The sequence below is a fragment of the Bombina bombina genome, chromosome 1, assembly GCF_027579735.1.
Source record: "Bombina bombina isolate aBomBom1 chromosome 1, aBomBom1.pri, whole genome shotgun sequence".
NCBI classification, from domain to species: Eukaryota; Metazoa; Chordata; class Amphibia; order Anura; family Bombinatoridae; genus Bombina; species Bombina bombina.
The window spans coordinates 683926210-683941121 of NC_069499.1; the positions used below are offsets into that span (position 1 = coordinate 683926210).

At 35.3% G+C, this 14912-nt stretch overlaps 1 protein-coding gene across 1 annotated transcript in view; it reads right to left on the reverse strand.

Moving 5' to 3' along the window:
- The window catches only part of NRK (Nik related kinase), a 575538-nt gene that overhangs the window by 136139 nt on the left and 424487 nt on the right, over nt 1–14912 (reverse strand). Inside the window, exons 25-26 of the mRNA XM_053699167.1 lie at nt 14271–14429; nt 10201–10344 (exon numbers count right to left, since the gene is read on the reverse strand). Of these exons, the coding sequence (XP_053555142.1) occupies nt 10201–10344; nt 14271–14429 (303 nt within the window). The remainder of the gene's footprint in view (nt 1–10200; nt 10345–14270; nt 14430–14912) is intronic.

Below are 14912 nucleotides of genomic sequence, written 5' to 3' on the forward strand. Positions count from 1 at the left end.
AATAGTGTAGTGTTAGGTTTAATTGTAACTTAGGTTAGGATTTATTTTACAGGTAATTTTGTAATTATTTTATCTAGGTAGCTATTAAATAGTTATTAACTATTTAATAGCTATTGTACCTGGTTAAAATAAATACAAAGTTGCCTGTAAAATAAATATTAATCCTAAAATAGCTACAATATAATTATTATTTATATGGTAGCTATATTAGGGTTTATTTTACAGGTAAGTATTTAGCTTTAAATAGGATTAATTTATTTAATAAGATTTATTTTATTTCGTTAGATTTAAATTATATTTAACTTAGGGGGGTGTTAGGGTTAGGGTTAGACTTAGATTTAGGGGTTAATACATTTATTAGAGTAGCGGCGAGGTCCGGTCGGCAGATTAGGGGTTAATACTTGAAGTTAGGTGTCGGCGATGTTAGGGAGGGCACATTACGGGTTAATACTATTTATTATAGGGTTTTTGAGGCGGGAGTGAGGCGGATTAGGGGTTAATAACTTTATTATAGTAGCGGTGAGGTCCGGTCGGCAGATTAGGGGTTAATAATTGTAGGTAGGCAGGGGCGACGTTGGGGGGGGCAGATTAGGGGTTAATAAATATTATGTAGGGGTCGGCGATGTTAGGGGCAGCAGATTAGGGGTACATAGGGATAATGTAGGTGGCGGCGGTGTGCGGTCGGCTGATTAGGGGTTAAAAAAATTTAATAGAGTGGCGGCGATGTGGGGGGCCTCGGTTTAGGGGTACATAGGTAGTTTATGGGTGTTAGTGTACTTTAGAGTACAGTAGTTAAGAGCTTTATGAACCGGCGTTAGCCCAGAAAGCTCTTAACTCCTGGCTTTTTCCTGCGGCTGGAGTCTTGTCGTTAGATTTCTAACGCTCACTTCAGCCAAGACTCTAAATACCAGCGTTAGAAAGATCCCATTGAAAAGATAGGATACGCAATTGGCGTAGGGGGATCTGCGGTATGGAAAAGTCGCGGCTGGAAAGTGAGCGTTAGACCCTTTCATGACTGACTCTAAATACCAGCGGGCGGTAAAAACCAGCGTTAGGACCCCCTAACGCTGGTTTGGATGGCTAACGCAGAACTCTAAATCTAGAAGATAATATATATATATATATATATATATTTATTTAAGAATAAACAGAACATGTTCTTCTATGTGAAGAGCATTAAAATGTGAAATATTCATATTTCATGTTGGGTTAGTGCACTTGAGTAAACCCGATCAGGTTTGGGCACGAGTAATGGTATTCATTTCCCCCCCACTTTTCACGCTCCAATGAAGTCTTTGGGGGAATATGTTAATGCGGTTGCAGTATTCGAAGTTTGTTTTTTTGCGCGCACCAGATTAATGCTCATGCTCTATCCGACTAATTTGCGCTCAAGTTGTAATCTAGCCCTAAATGGCAATTTGCAAATTAATAATAATAATACAAAGTATAATATAACAACTTAATTGACTCATATTGACTCATTAAATACATTAAATTTCAATTTCAAACAAGCAATATATTTTGTTGGATTTATTTTGAAGTTTCCTTTCATCTCCCTGTCTTCCACCAACCAATCACACAATCATATAAGTTCAAGAGCTGTGGACTGTTTTTCATGAATGATGCTAAGAGAATTTGATAATGAAATAAATTGGAATCCTTATTTCTTTTTGTTTTAAATTGATTGAATGTTCTATCTAAATCAATAAACTTTACTTTTGACTTTCATTTACAGTTAACCATTTTATGACTGAATACCTATGTATGACATCCCTTCAGAATGTAAAATTCAGCAAGCTCATATATGCAGATTTAAAATAAAGACATTAAAAAAGAGTCACAAACTATCAAAGAGCCCCTAACAAATCCAACAACAGATAATTTTCCTCACTTTGGAGCATGGAATGTCAAATCCTTGTGTAGTGGTTCCATTCACTAATATGCAGCATCATGTAATGTATTTTGCAATATGTGTGATTTATTCCCTGTATTTTTTTTTCTCAGCACACTGGGTAATTGCAATTATTTGATTAAACTATGCTATGAAAAGTGGAACATTCTGTTATACATCAAAGCAACATTTACTTAGATTTCACTCATAGAATCTATATTGTTAAAAATGAATTATGCTTACTTTATAGTCTATTAAACATAATTGGAAAAGCTGCCAGTATATTTCAGACTTTAATTTTTTTAAAATTAAACAGCTTAATCATAATTATGTAATGTGCTTCTACTGTGTAATTTACCCACCTAATTTTTGGTGTGTTTTAATAAATATGTTTTATTTTGGAAGGAAATTTAAAAAAAATAATCTGAAAATAAAAAGCGGCACAAAACACAACAAAAATACATTACCAATGTACACTTTCACCCATAAACTATTAACCCCTAAACCGCCATCCCCCACATCGCAAAGTACCTAAATAAACTATTAACCCTAATCCACCATCCCCCACATTTCAAACTCTAAAAAATACTATTAACCCCTTAACCGCCACCCCCCACATTGTTAAATACCTAAATAAACTATTAACCCCTAAACCGCCATCCCTCACTTTGCAAAGTCATAAATAAACTATTTACCCCTAAACCGCAAAGTTATCAACTAACATCTAAACCCCCTAACATAACACCCCCTAACAATCCAAAATAAACTAAAAAAAATCCTAACTACCTTAAAAAAAACAAAACTTACCTGTAAAATTAAATAAAAACCTTTCAATCCGCTGATATTACAAGTGCAACTTTTTTGTCTCCATTGATTTCTATGTGGGAACAAATGCACACATACAAAAATTCTCCACTTAGGATTTTTGCGCTTTTTGGGTTACCACTAGCACAAAATAAAAAAAAATTCAACTTGTAATACCAGTGGAACCTGAGAAGTGCAAAAAGCCTAACACTATTGATGTTTTCACTAACAAAAAAATATATTTACCACGGCACTTGTAATCTAGCCCTAAGTGAAAAAATTACAGAAAAATAAACAATATTTTTTCATTGTGATAGTGAACCTTCCTTTTCTTGAAACACATAGGCCCAGTAGCGTATTTAGGTTTTGTGCTGCCCTAGGCACTCAGAATCCTGCTGCCCCCCCCCCCCCCGGATTTAGGGCATTTTTGGCCATATCATTTTTTGGGTCAAGGAGTAATGTGACAAAGCATATATTACTAGTGTGCTTAAGTGCACAGATACAGTCCAAGAGGATTTGGGGACATATTTAATTGTATATAAAGAATATCCTTACATTGTGTATATGCAATTGTGCAAATAGCTCTTCTGAGAAGGGAGTCTCTGAGTTTGTCAGTCTCTGAGTGTGTCAGCCAATGCACAGCTGATAAGAATCCTGCATTGTGTGTTGTTAATGTAGTTGTACATAATGTATATTTGCCTGTGAATTGTGTGTATGTATAGTCAGGAGGTCCAGCTGGATTTCTAGCCTTGTGAACGTGTTTTGTCAGAAATTATTTTGTGAGGTGAGCCTTTACTGTATTGGTCGGTTTGACACTTCTGCAGGATCTGTAAGCTGAGTTCCTTTGGTGGACAGAGTGCTGCAGAAAGCTAAAGCTAGAAAAGCCTTTGTGAGCTGTACTTGTTGTACAGGGGGGACCCGAGCCTTGAGAGCAAACACACAAGAAGAGAAGGCAGAGACAGATTAACCAGAGGGAGTGTTGAAAAACCCAGAAATGTGTCTACCATTCCCAAAAATAAGAGACAGATAAGAGAGGGCTTTGTGACCGTTTCACATATAAAGGGCCAAGAGATTCATACTAAAACTATGAGCTTAAAATGATAGCCACCAGTTACTCACCTTAGCACTGTATGGCCCCCACTACTGTATTGGGTACTTGTAAAGCACTGCTAATCACCCGTAAGGGTCTCAAGGCGCTGCTCATTTTATCGACCTCGGAAGGATGAAAGGCTGAGTGGACCTCGCCGGGGATCGAACCTGCAACCTCTGGGCTGCTACAGAGCTCAGTTACAGTGCCTTAGCATGCCGTAAATAAAACGCAACAACACTAAGAGTTTTCCAAAGTCACTAATAAACACACCAGCTGAATTTCTCAATTCCAGCATGACCCATCAGAAACCAACCATGATCAACAGCAAAATCGCAATTAACCCCCACTACTAAAGTAACAACTTCCAAGTTCCTAGCCTAGGCATGTCGTTAGTGACAACACAGTCACACTATTGCTTTATTAGCCAGCATCTACACAGTCAGCACCTGAGTCTGACGAGTGACTCTGTGGAAGCCTGAGTGTCCTACCTGATTTTGTTGCTCCAGTCCTCACTGTCTCCGCCGCTCCACTGGATCAGTCTGATTCTGTCTCCTCTGCTCCCGACTCGTAACTCTCACCTAACCCGTTGCCGCCTGGCCTGGGAGATCACGTGTGTGACTCCCTCAAGCCATGTGCGGCAGATAGTAGAAGCTGGCTGGTTCAAAACGTCACATGACCGCTCGGCGGTAAGCCGCCAGTTCAAAGTAAAAAAAATGTTTTTTTTAAAAGCAGACAGATATCAAGTGCAGCCAGTGAACAAGTGCCGCCCCCCAAAATCTGTTGCAATAGGCGCCTGCCTTGTTGGCCTATCCATTAATATGCCCCATGATAGGCCCAGATTTCAACTGGGTCACTAATGATAGCGTTGGGCTCCATATCAATATCGCTAGACCATGCTAAAACTAGAATGAAATTGTATGTGTGTATGTATGCATGTGTATACATGTGTATACATGAGTTTATATGTGTAGATATGAATGTGCACACATACATACATATATAACATGTAATGACATACTCTAACAGGTTAGAGTATGTATTTTTAAGACTAGCAACTAGCAAGCTTTTAATACAATGGTGTTAAACACATAGTAGAATCAATTTAGGACCCTCTGGCCTTTTTAAACATTTTGGGCTAGATTACGAGTGGCCACTAACAGTTATGCACAAGCCTTGTATTACAAGTTGAAAGAAAATGTGAGCGCATTTGTAGTTAACGCTTCGGGATAGCGCAAACTCAGAGCTCTGGTTAACTGTTTTATGAAACAAAAAAAGTGTCACAATACACATCAAAATACATTACAAAGTACAATTACACTCATAATTACACCATATAATAAAATTATTTAAAAAAAATTGCATAAAAAATGTATAAGGGTTCAAAGATATGAGCTCTCAGATGCTAGAAAAAAAAAGGCAAGCAAAGGGCTTTAACAAAGAGATACATATATATATATATACACACACACATATAAACATATGTGTATATATATATATATATATATATATATTTATGTATTTATATGTGCATTTATGTATTTACAGACATATATATATATATATATATATATATATATATATACACATAAATACATTTGTGTGCATATATATATATATATATATATATATATTTATATTGGAGCTCTTTTACAGTTATATAGATATGAACATGAAAAATCATATTTATGCAATATTCATTTTTAATAAAGTGTTATACTGTGTATTTACTGTAAATATTTCACATTCCAATGTGCTGCACATAGCAGAATATGTTCTATGTATTTTGAAATAGATATTCCTATATATATCTGTATATATCTTTACCTATATATAAATCATCTATTTATATAGGTATGATATGTATTGTATCAAAATACCAGAATATATACAGTATATAGAAATATGTATTTATGAATAAATATAACATATTTCTATAACAGTGTTGGTTATGCAAAACTGGGGAATCTATACTATAATTGCGTTTGTAACGTGTCTGTCGTGGTTATCAGTTGCTCACACAGCCAAAAGAATGTAGGCTGGGCACGCAGCCAAACTAAGCATTTAACCAAAAAACCTAACCGCCCGCACAAAATATTAACAAAAAAAACTAACTGCAGAAAACGAAGTATTAACAAAAAACAAACAAACGGCTGGATGAAGTATTAACAAAAAAACACGTAGCCGCCCGCACAAAGTATTAACAAAAAAACCTCTAACTGACAGCACAAAATAATAAAAAACCTAACCGCCCGCAAGTATTAACAAAAAAACCCAATAAACTCCTGCACGAAGTATTAACAAAAAAACGAACTGCCCGCAAAAAGTGTTAACAAAAAAAAACCTAACCGCCCACACAAAGTATTAACAAAAGAAAACCTAATTGGCCGCACAAAGTATTAACAAAAAAAAAACTGAACTGCCCGCACAAAGTATTAACAAAAAAAAACTGAACTGCCCGCACAAAGTATTAGCAAAAAAACACCTAACCATATGCACGAAGTGTTAACACAAAAACCCTAACCGCCCACACAAAGTATTAACAAAAAAAACCCTAACTGGCCGCACAAATTATTAACATAAAAAAATAGCCGCCTGCAAGAAATATTGGCAAACACCTAACTCAAATAATACAATACTTAACCCCTAATTCGCAAATTAAAATATTAACCCTTAAACCGCCAAACCTCCACAACACAAACTACCTAATTACACTATTAACGCCTAAACCACAAAAACCTCCACAACGCCCACTACCTAATTACAATATTAACCAATAAACCGCCAAACCCCCACAACGCAAAAAAATCAATCTAATCATTAAGCCCCCTAACCTAAAACCACATAAATTAACCCCAATTATTTTACAATATTTAAGATTAAATTTAAAAAAACTAATATTACAAAAATTTTAAAAAAATATCTAACATTACAAAAAAAACCACAATTTCAAAAAATAACAAAATCTAAAATTACAGAAAAAAATAAACGTAATTATCCAAAATAAAATGTTTTAAACCTAAACTATAAAACCCCTATAAAAAATAAAAACACCCCCTAACACTAAACTACAAATAGCCCTTAACCTCTTAAGGACATATGACGGAATTTTTCCGTCATAAAACAATTGAGCAAACTGAAAGCTGTGTCCTTAAAGGGTTAAAATGGCTTTTTGTAGGGCATTGCCGTAAGTTAAACAGCTCTTTTACCTAAAAAAATTACAAAGTATCCCGTAACAGTTAAACCCCCACCCAACCAACCCCCCAAAATAAGAAAAACTAAGTCTAAAAAACCTAAGATACCCATTGCCCCTAAAGGGGCATTTGTATGGGCATTGCACTTAAAAGGGCAATCAGCTCTTTTGATGTCCATTAAAATAAAAAAAAAACCCTAATCTAAACAACCCCCACTAACACTAAACCACCAATAGCCATTAAAAGGGCCTTTTGTAGGGCATTGCCCTAAAGCGATCAGCTCCTTTAACCTAAATAAAGTACTAATTATCCCCTTAAAGTAACCCCACCTACACAACTCCCCCAAAACCAAAAACCTAAGTCTAAAAAAACCTAAGCTACCCATTGCCCCTAAAGGGGCATTTGTATGGGTATTGCCCTTCAAAGGGCAATCAGCTCTTTTGCTGCCCATTAAAAAAATAAAAAATCCCCACCCAAACAAAACAAAAAAATAACCCACCTAAGTCTTACCCCGAAATAGGTACTAACAGTTCCTGAAGTCCAGCGGTGAAGGTCTTCTTATATGGGCGGTGACATCTTCTATCTTCATTTAGAGTGAAGGTGGCGCGGAATGGAGGTGACCGCAGAGCAGGACCGGTGATAGCGAAGCAGGACCGGTGACCGCGGAGCAGGACCGGCGTGGAGGTTCTTCTTCATGCAGTCGCTGCCGCACACTGAAGATTGAATGCAAGGTACCCCATTTATATTACTTTTAGGGGTACTTTGCCATTTTTTTAGGTAAAAGCTGTTTAACTTAGGGCAATGCCCTACATACTGCTATTGTTAGTTTATTGTTAGATTAGGGGGTGTTTTTATTTTGGGGGGGTATTTTTATAGGGGTATTAGATTAGGTTTAATTCTTTTTATTTTTGATAGTTTTGTTTATTTTTTCCAGTAATTTTGAACTTTAATCTTTGGGTCACACCCCAGACTCCATTCAGAGACTGTGCAGTGTATACAATAGACTTTTTGGGCTCCATTTATCAAGCTGCGTATGCAAATTTGGAGCGCCTTCGGTACAGACTTGCATGAGTGAGACTGCAGCCGATAGTTAAGAAGTAATGGTCCTCAGACCACTGCTTCCTAACTTGTACACAGTGGAGGCTCCTCCATATGCGAACAGCAGCACGTGAACCCCCAGCCCAAATGAAAAAAAAATCTGAATAAAATATAATTTTTCCAATAGCACCCTATTGGAAAATTATATTTAATTTCTACCCCAATTTCTACCCACAAAAAAGTAAAAGCCAAACTCTTTTTTTTAAAAAAGAAAAAAAATCATTTTTGTAACTTTTTTTTTTTTTTATTTAACCGCACATGCCTGCTCCCAGCCTCCAACCCATCCCTATAGAGTCTTAATCATACAGATCAGCCTGTGCGACAGTGCGAGTGAGCAGTGGTGGTGCTATCAGTCCGGATACATGACATCATCACTTCAGTCACGTGATGACGCTTAACAAAGCTTCTGCACCTCAACGGCGTAAAATCTCATTGTGGAGAAAGCCTTTGAGCTGTGAGGAGCTCATTTTGGGCAAGTTGGAATTTGGTGTGTGGCGTGGCGTGTGGACACTTTAACAGGTAAGGGTACACATAAATAACATTACCCATAATTCCTTTGTTGCACATGGTTCCTTATGCTGCCATCCAGCACAAATGAGCATTCACTTGATGGAGTAGAAAGTTAGCAGCTAAATGGAGCTAGAAATGCATGAAGAAACCTAGATTTCCCTTCATTGTCACCTTCAGTGATTTCATCATAGTGTCCCTTAGCTGCCAGAATGTAGCAGCTTTCTGGTATTTAAGAGGTTAAAACTGTTGGTGCATATAGCATGTTGTCATTTTACATAACTGGTCCGTGAACCCCCATTTGAATAACCCACAAGCCGCCACTGCTTGTACACCCACTTTTAGCTGGCAGATTAAAATCACGCCGGACACTGCTTGTGCGCCATTGGCCTCGAGTGAGCAGGGGGCGGAATTGCAAAAGCAGCTGATTGTGCACTGTTAAATGCGGGCAATGTACTGTTGTCCACTGGCTGCAATGCCGGGTGGATAGGTTCATAAAAGTGAATCTTGTCCATCCATGCATTGTTAAATGGGGCCCTTTGTCTGTTCAACTCTTTATGCAGTAAAAGAGATCTACTCTTTGCCTTCGGTGATGAGCATTATTTGACTTTGCACCCAGCTGACAATGAGCTGTCAAAGAACACAACAAAGCTTATTCAGATGACTCTTGAATCAACTGATCTAGTGCATTAGAGTGCAATTAGAATATTTGCCTTGAAAATTCCTCATTAACATGTGTGAGATGCAAAATGTGGAATAAACATTTTCCTTAAGGGAATAAAAGATTAAATAATGGCTTAGTTTTGGCAATTACTAAATTTGACGTGTTCTTCACATTTTAAACAAAGTTGATACCTTTTGGACATAAAATTATTAGGTTCATGCTTTTCTACAAATTAAGCATGAAATGCTATACAGAGTGTAACAACAAGAATGTATATATACAAAGGACACAGAAAAGGAGAGAAAGCTACTTTCATAAAGCATATTTAATTAAAACCATTGATTACCTTAAAGGGACAATGTACTGTAAAATAGTTTTTCCCTACATGTATTTCTGATGACTTATTATACCAGCTGCAGATCATAAAATGTATGATAAATTACTTATTTATGTTTATTTTTGTGTATAAAAAAGCTGATTTTGTTTGTGGAAACCGCAGCCCATCAAAATGGATTGAGCTTGCAGGGAAATCAGATCTCCTTATTTTATCACTTTTTGTACACACACATGCTTGTTTATATTATCTCTGTCTTATACCAAAGCCCAGAGAGAACTATTGAAAATTAAAATGTTATTGTTAATCTCTCATACTGCCCACTGGGAGTGTAATTTATTTTGCTGGCTATGTTCACACAGCTTTTCTGTAGCCTATAATTAAGTATAGAAACTTTCAGTATAGGTTGGGATTACCACATGCAAAAACAGCTATTTCAAATACTGATATAAAGGTAAATGAGCTTTTAATAGACTATTTAATACATTCCAACAGACAAAATTAATCACAAATTAAAGGGGAGAGTGGGGTAAACTGTTCCCTTAAAGTAGGAATTGTACTTCTATTTTTAGAAAACTTCTAGGTAAAATGCTGTAACATACTGATGATCTCATGACTTACCTGAAATGGTGATTAAGAGATTCAGACCTTCTAGAACATCCATTTGATAAAAACGCCTTCTGGTAATCAGTGAATACACCCGACCTTGCCCACTTCTATCCAGTAACCAAAGACCATGCTCTGTTCCCACCAGCAAATTGACACCTAGAAATATAAATAAACATTATTTATAAATTAGCAGAAAAAGCTATATTATTACATCAGTACCACACAAAACATACACAATTGCATATTCAAGGCCAGAATTACTATAAGAAGTTTACTGTCTAAGCTTGTTAAATCTTAAAGGGAGATTAATGAGAACAATTATGTTTGTTGTCTCTAAAGCAATTTACAGTATATTTGTTTGTTTTCTAACAGATGTTCTTGTCCTGAATGAAACGTTGTGTTTTCATGCTTGTAAATGGTTAAACCAATACAGTTTTTAAAGTTATCCTTTTTGATCCAGTGAGCATCAAAAGGGACAGAGTACTGTAAAATTGGTTTCCCCTTAATGTGCTTACAATGACTTGTTATGCCAGCTGCAGAGTTTAAAATTTATGGGGAATTGTCCATTTAGGTTTATTTTTGTATATTAAATAGCTGTTTCTGTTTATTGAAGCCACAGCTCAATACAAAGGGCTGAGCTTTCAGGGAAAATAGGCTTCTATCATATATGTTTAATTATTTACACATAGTTTTCCTTATTTTTTTAATACTGTTTACTCAAAGGCCAATACTTAGAGAGAAGAATGGCAAATTTACATTTTAGTACCTCTCTGTCACATACCCCACTAGGAGGCTAATTTAATCTAAACTTTCTTGTTTTTGTTGTTGTACTGTACTTAAGTACAGATATTTTTAGTATAGGAGTGCATATAACAGACAAAATCAGCTATTTCAAATAGCAAAATAAAGATAAATCACCTAATTGTAAATAATTTAACACACTCCAGTAGGTAAAATGGATCATTGGGAACAGTTTAGAGGGGAAAATATTAAAGTACACTGTCTTTAATATCTAGGGCAGGGGTGGCACTCTACCTATGGGCTACCACAGATTTACTAGCACTCTTCCTACCGCATACTGCTTGGTTTAATTGACTGCAAATAAAATGCTTAATACATTATTTCCTCTATTTCCAAAATTAAATTACAGTAGAAAGGTGCAAAATAAATCATGAAAGTATATAGAAAATCTGTTTCAATACACTTAAAAAGAGACATTAAAGTGAAGGTAAACTTTGATGAATGAAAGCCCGTTTTTAAAAAAATACTATTAAAAACAGGGACACTTTCATTCATCAAAGTTTACAAAGCAGCTGTTTTGTTGAAAAAATGACCTTTTTTTCTTTTCACAGCCAGAGAAGCTTCCCCCACATAGAGATCCTCTATTCATACGTCAGCAATGACTAATCCGGCTTCCTCCAATCACAGCTTTCCCCCCAGGGTAGTCATTGCCTGAGGCCATGCTGTGATTGGAGGAAGCAGGATTTGTCATTGCTGACGTGTGAATAGAGGATCTACGTGTGGGGGAAGCTGCTCTAGCTGTGAAAAGAAAAAAAGATATTTTTTTTTAACAAAACGGCTGCTTTGTAAACTTTGATGAATGAAAGTGCCCCTGTTTTTAATAGTAGTTTTAAAAAATGGGCTTTCATTCACCAAAGTTTACCTTTACTTTAAACACTTTGACATGGTAATATAAAGCAATAAATCATATATATAAAACAAAGTCTGCAATATACTTTCATTATTTATTTTTCCCCTTTTCCTGTAATTCCATTATGAAATTGTGAGCTTTTCAGTTCCTGTTAGAAATGGAAGTGCAGAACACTGTTATATTCCACACAGCCATTGGCTGCACACTCTAGTGACCTATTTATAACTGTCCCTAATTGGCAACAGCAGAGAAGATAAAGTTACAACATGGCAGCTTCCATTGTTTTATAGATATTAAAACTTTACATTTATTGTGTCAATATTTAAACAGCTAATGAAACTTTAAAAAATACATCTACATGTTATTCTCAGACTAATCTTTTATATAGTGTTCAATGTCTCTTTAACTAAACATTTTATATAAAAAAATCTCAATATGTTTTCTGTCCTTTTAATATTTTTTTTTATTTACAAATTTTTATTCACAAGTTTGTGTGACAAAAGAAAAACAGTGGCTAGAAATAGAACAATAATTTTGGTAGTCTAGAGTAGAAAATGATGTTGCAAACATAGTACTACATTATCTAATTCACAAAGTAAGGACTGACATACTGTAGACAGGTCTTGTTTACTTTAATGTGCCTTCCTGAGAGACTCATGGATAGATCAAATTATTGGTATGGGTTATTATTAATCAATCATTAATCATTATTACTGTGCAAAAATGTAATAAAAGGAAGCTAGATGGACATACTAGGTAGGGGAAAATAATAAAGGTATAACCCTGATGTGTAGCATATATACAGAGAAGGAATAGTATATTGAAGGCAAGAAGGGACTCAGATATGCATATGCTGAGAGCAGAAAGAAGCACGAGTGGAACGCTGAGAGGAAACAAGAAGAAAGCGGGAAAAGAAAGTATAAGAAAAAGGGGGATATGCTGGCTCTTAAACAGTTTGAATGTGCCATACTGTAGGCTGTTAAGGTGGTTGCAGCTGAGAAAGGGGAGCCCAGATTTCATGCAATAGAATATTTTGGAACAAGGCCATTTTATTTGTCTTAAAGGACATTAAATACAGTATTTAATTGCATAATTAATAAATGCATAATAACAATACAATGTTATAGCACTTAGTCTGAATTTAAAATGAATAGTAGGTTTTTTTCAAACAAATTTCAAAGTTAGTTCTACTTTTCCTCCCCCTGCATCATGTGACAGCCATCAACCAATCACAAAATATATATATATATATATATATATATATATATATCCTGTGAATCTTGCACATGCTTAGTTGGAACTGGTGCCTCAGAACGTGTGCACAGAGTTCTTTGTTCATTGAGGCACAGATCTTCAGTTTCCCCTGTTAAATGTGTTTGCTTGATTAAAGCCTAAATTCTAAATTTCAGGATCAAAGTCTCATCCAATAAAAATTAAATTAAAAAACAAACAAAAACAAAAAATACTCATCACAACATTATTTGTTTTCAGTAGTACTAAATCTTGCTAAATCTCAGAAAAACTTTTCCAATCATTATCTTTTTCTTCCATTAGCTTGCTATGTAGATTACTTAGCCATCAATCAGAAAGTGCTACCCAGGTACTGAACCAAAAATGGGCCGGCTTTTAAAGGGACATGAAACCCAAAAATGTTCTTTCATGATTCAGATAGAGAATACTTTTTTAAACAACTTTCCAAATTATTTCTAATATTTAATTTGCTTCATTCTCTTGTTATCCTTTGCTGAAAGCTTTATCTAGTTTCTAGCTGTTGATTGGTGGCTGCATATATATATATATATATCGATTGTGATTGGCTCACCCATGTGTTCAGTTAGAAACTATTAGTGCATTGCTGCTCCTTCAACAAATGATACCAAGCGAATGAAACAAATTAGAAAATAGAAGTAAATTAAAAAATTGTTTAAAATTGTATCTTCTATCTGAATCATGAAATAAAAATTTTGGGTTTCATGTCCCTTTAAGCTTTAGATTCCTGCTTTGTCAGATAAAGATAGCAAGAGAACGAAGACAAATTTATAAAAGGAGTAAATTAGAAAGTTGCTTAAAATTACATGCTCTATCTGAATCATGAAAGAACAAAATTGGGTTTTGTGTCCCTTTAATAAAACGTGTTGGTTATGCAAAACTGGGGAATAAGTAATAAAGGGATTATCTATGTTTTTAAACAATAAAAAATCTGAAGTAGACTGTCCCTTTAATTTGTCATAGTAAGACTCTAAGAACTTATAAAGATTCAGTTGATTAAAATCACGCAGCAAGGCGTATACAGAGTATCAAAGCTATGAATATTCCACTAGTCTTTTGGTGATTGTCTGCTTTTATACTTCATGCTTTCTCTATGATAGTGTCCCTTTAAGTGTAGGGAGCACATATTATAAAGATGCTTGAGGAAGGACATGAGACTCACCCCAGAGAGCACCACAAAGAATCTCTGAATTAAATTTCTTTTTATATTTTCGAATTTCTGGGCTGTCACTCTGAGGTCGGATATTTGTAGGATTAACATTGACAACAGATCCTTTTCTTGCATTTTCTCGTCGAAAGGGCTCTGCTTTTATTCCACAAGCTAAATCAAGAAGAATTACCATTAAAGGCATAATAAAGGTAAATGTTAGTAGATCCATAGTATATAACAGCAATTAAGAACTGAATTGCAAAAGTTCTACATAGATTTTTTTTTTAAATCATTTAAAACTTTATTAATGATTTGCAAAACTCTGCACATTGTGCTAACAAACTAGTTGAAAACCATTGAGGATCTATGTTATATCTTATCCCCCTTAGTCAATTATAGTTAGCTTTAAATACATTTGTTTACTGTTCTAATTGATCTCTGCAAAGAAGGGATGAACATTTATGTGATTCTCTGCACTACAAATGCCAAATATGGTTCTTTTTCACAAATGTGCATCCCTACTGCAAAGTATGTAGCTGTTTCAGGTAATTTACAACATTGTGAAGTATACATAGGTTACAGAATTTGACTTATTGCCTTTCCAAAGGGCATGAAACAAGCATAATGTTTAAAGCAAAAGCAATCAAAATAAAG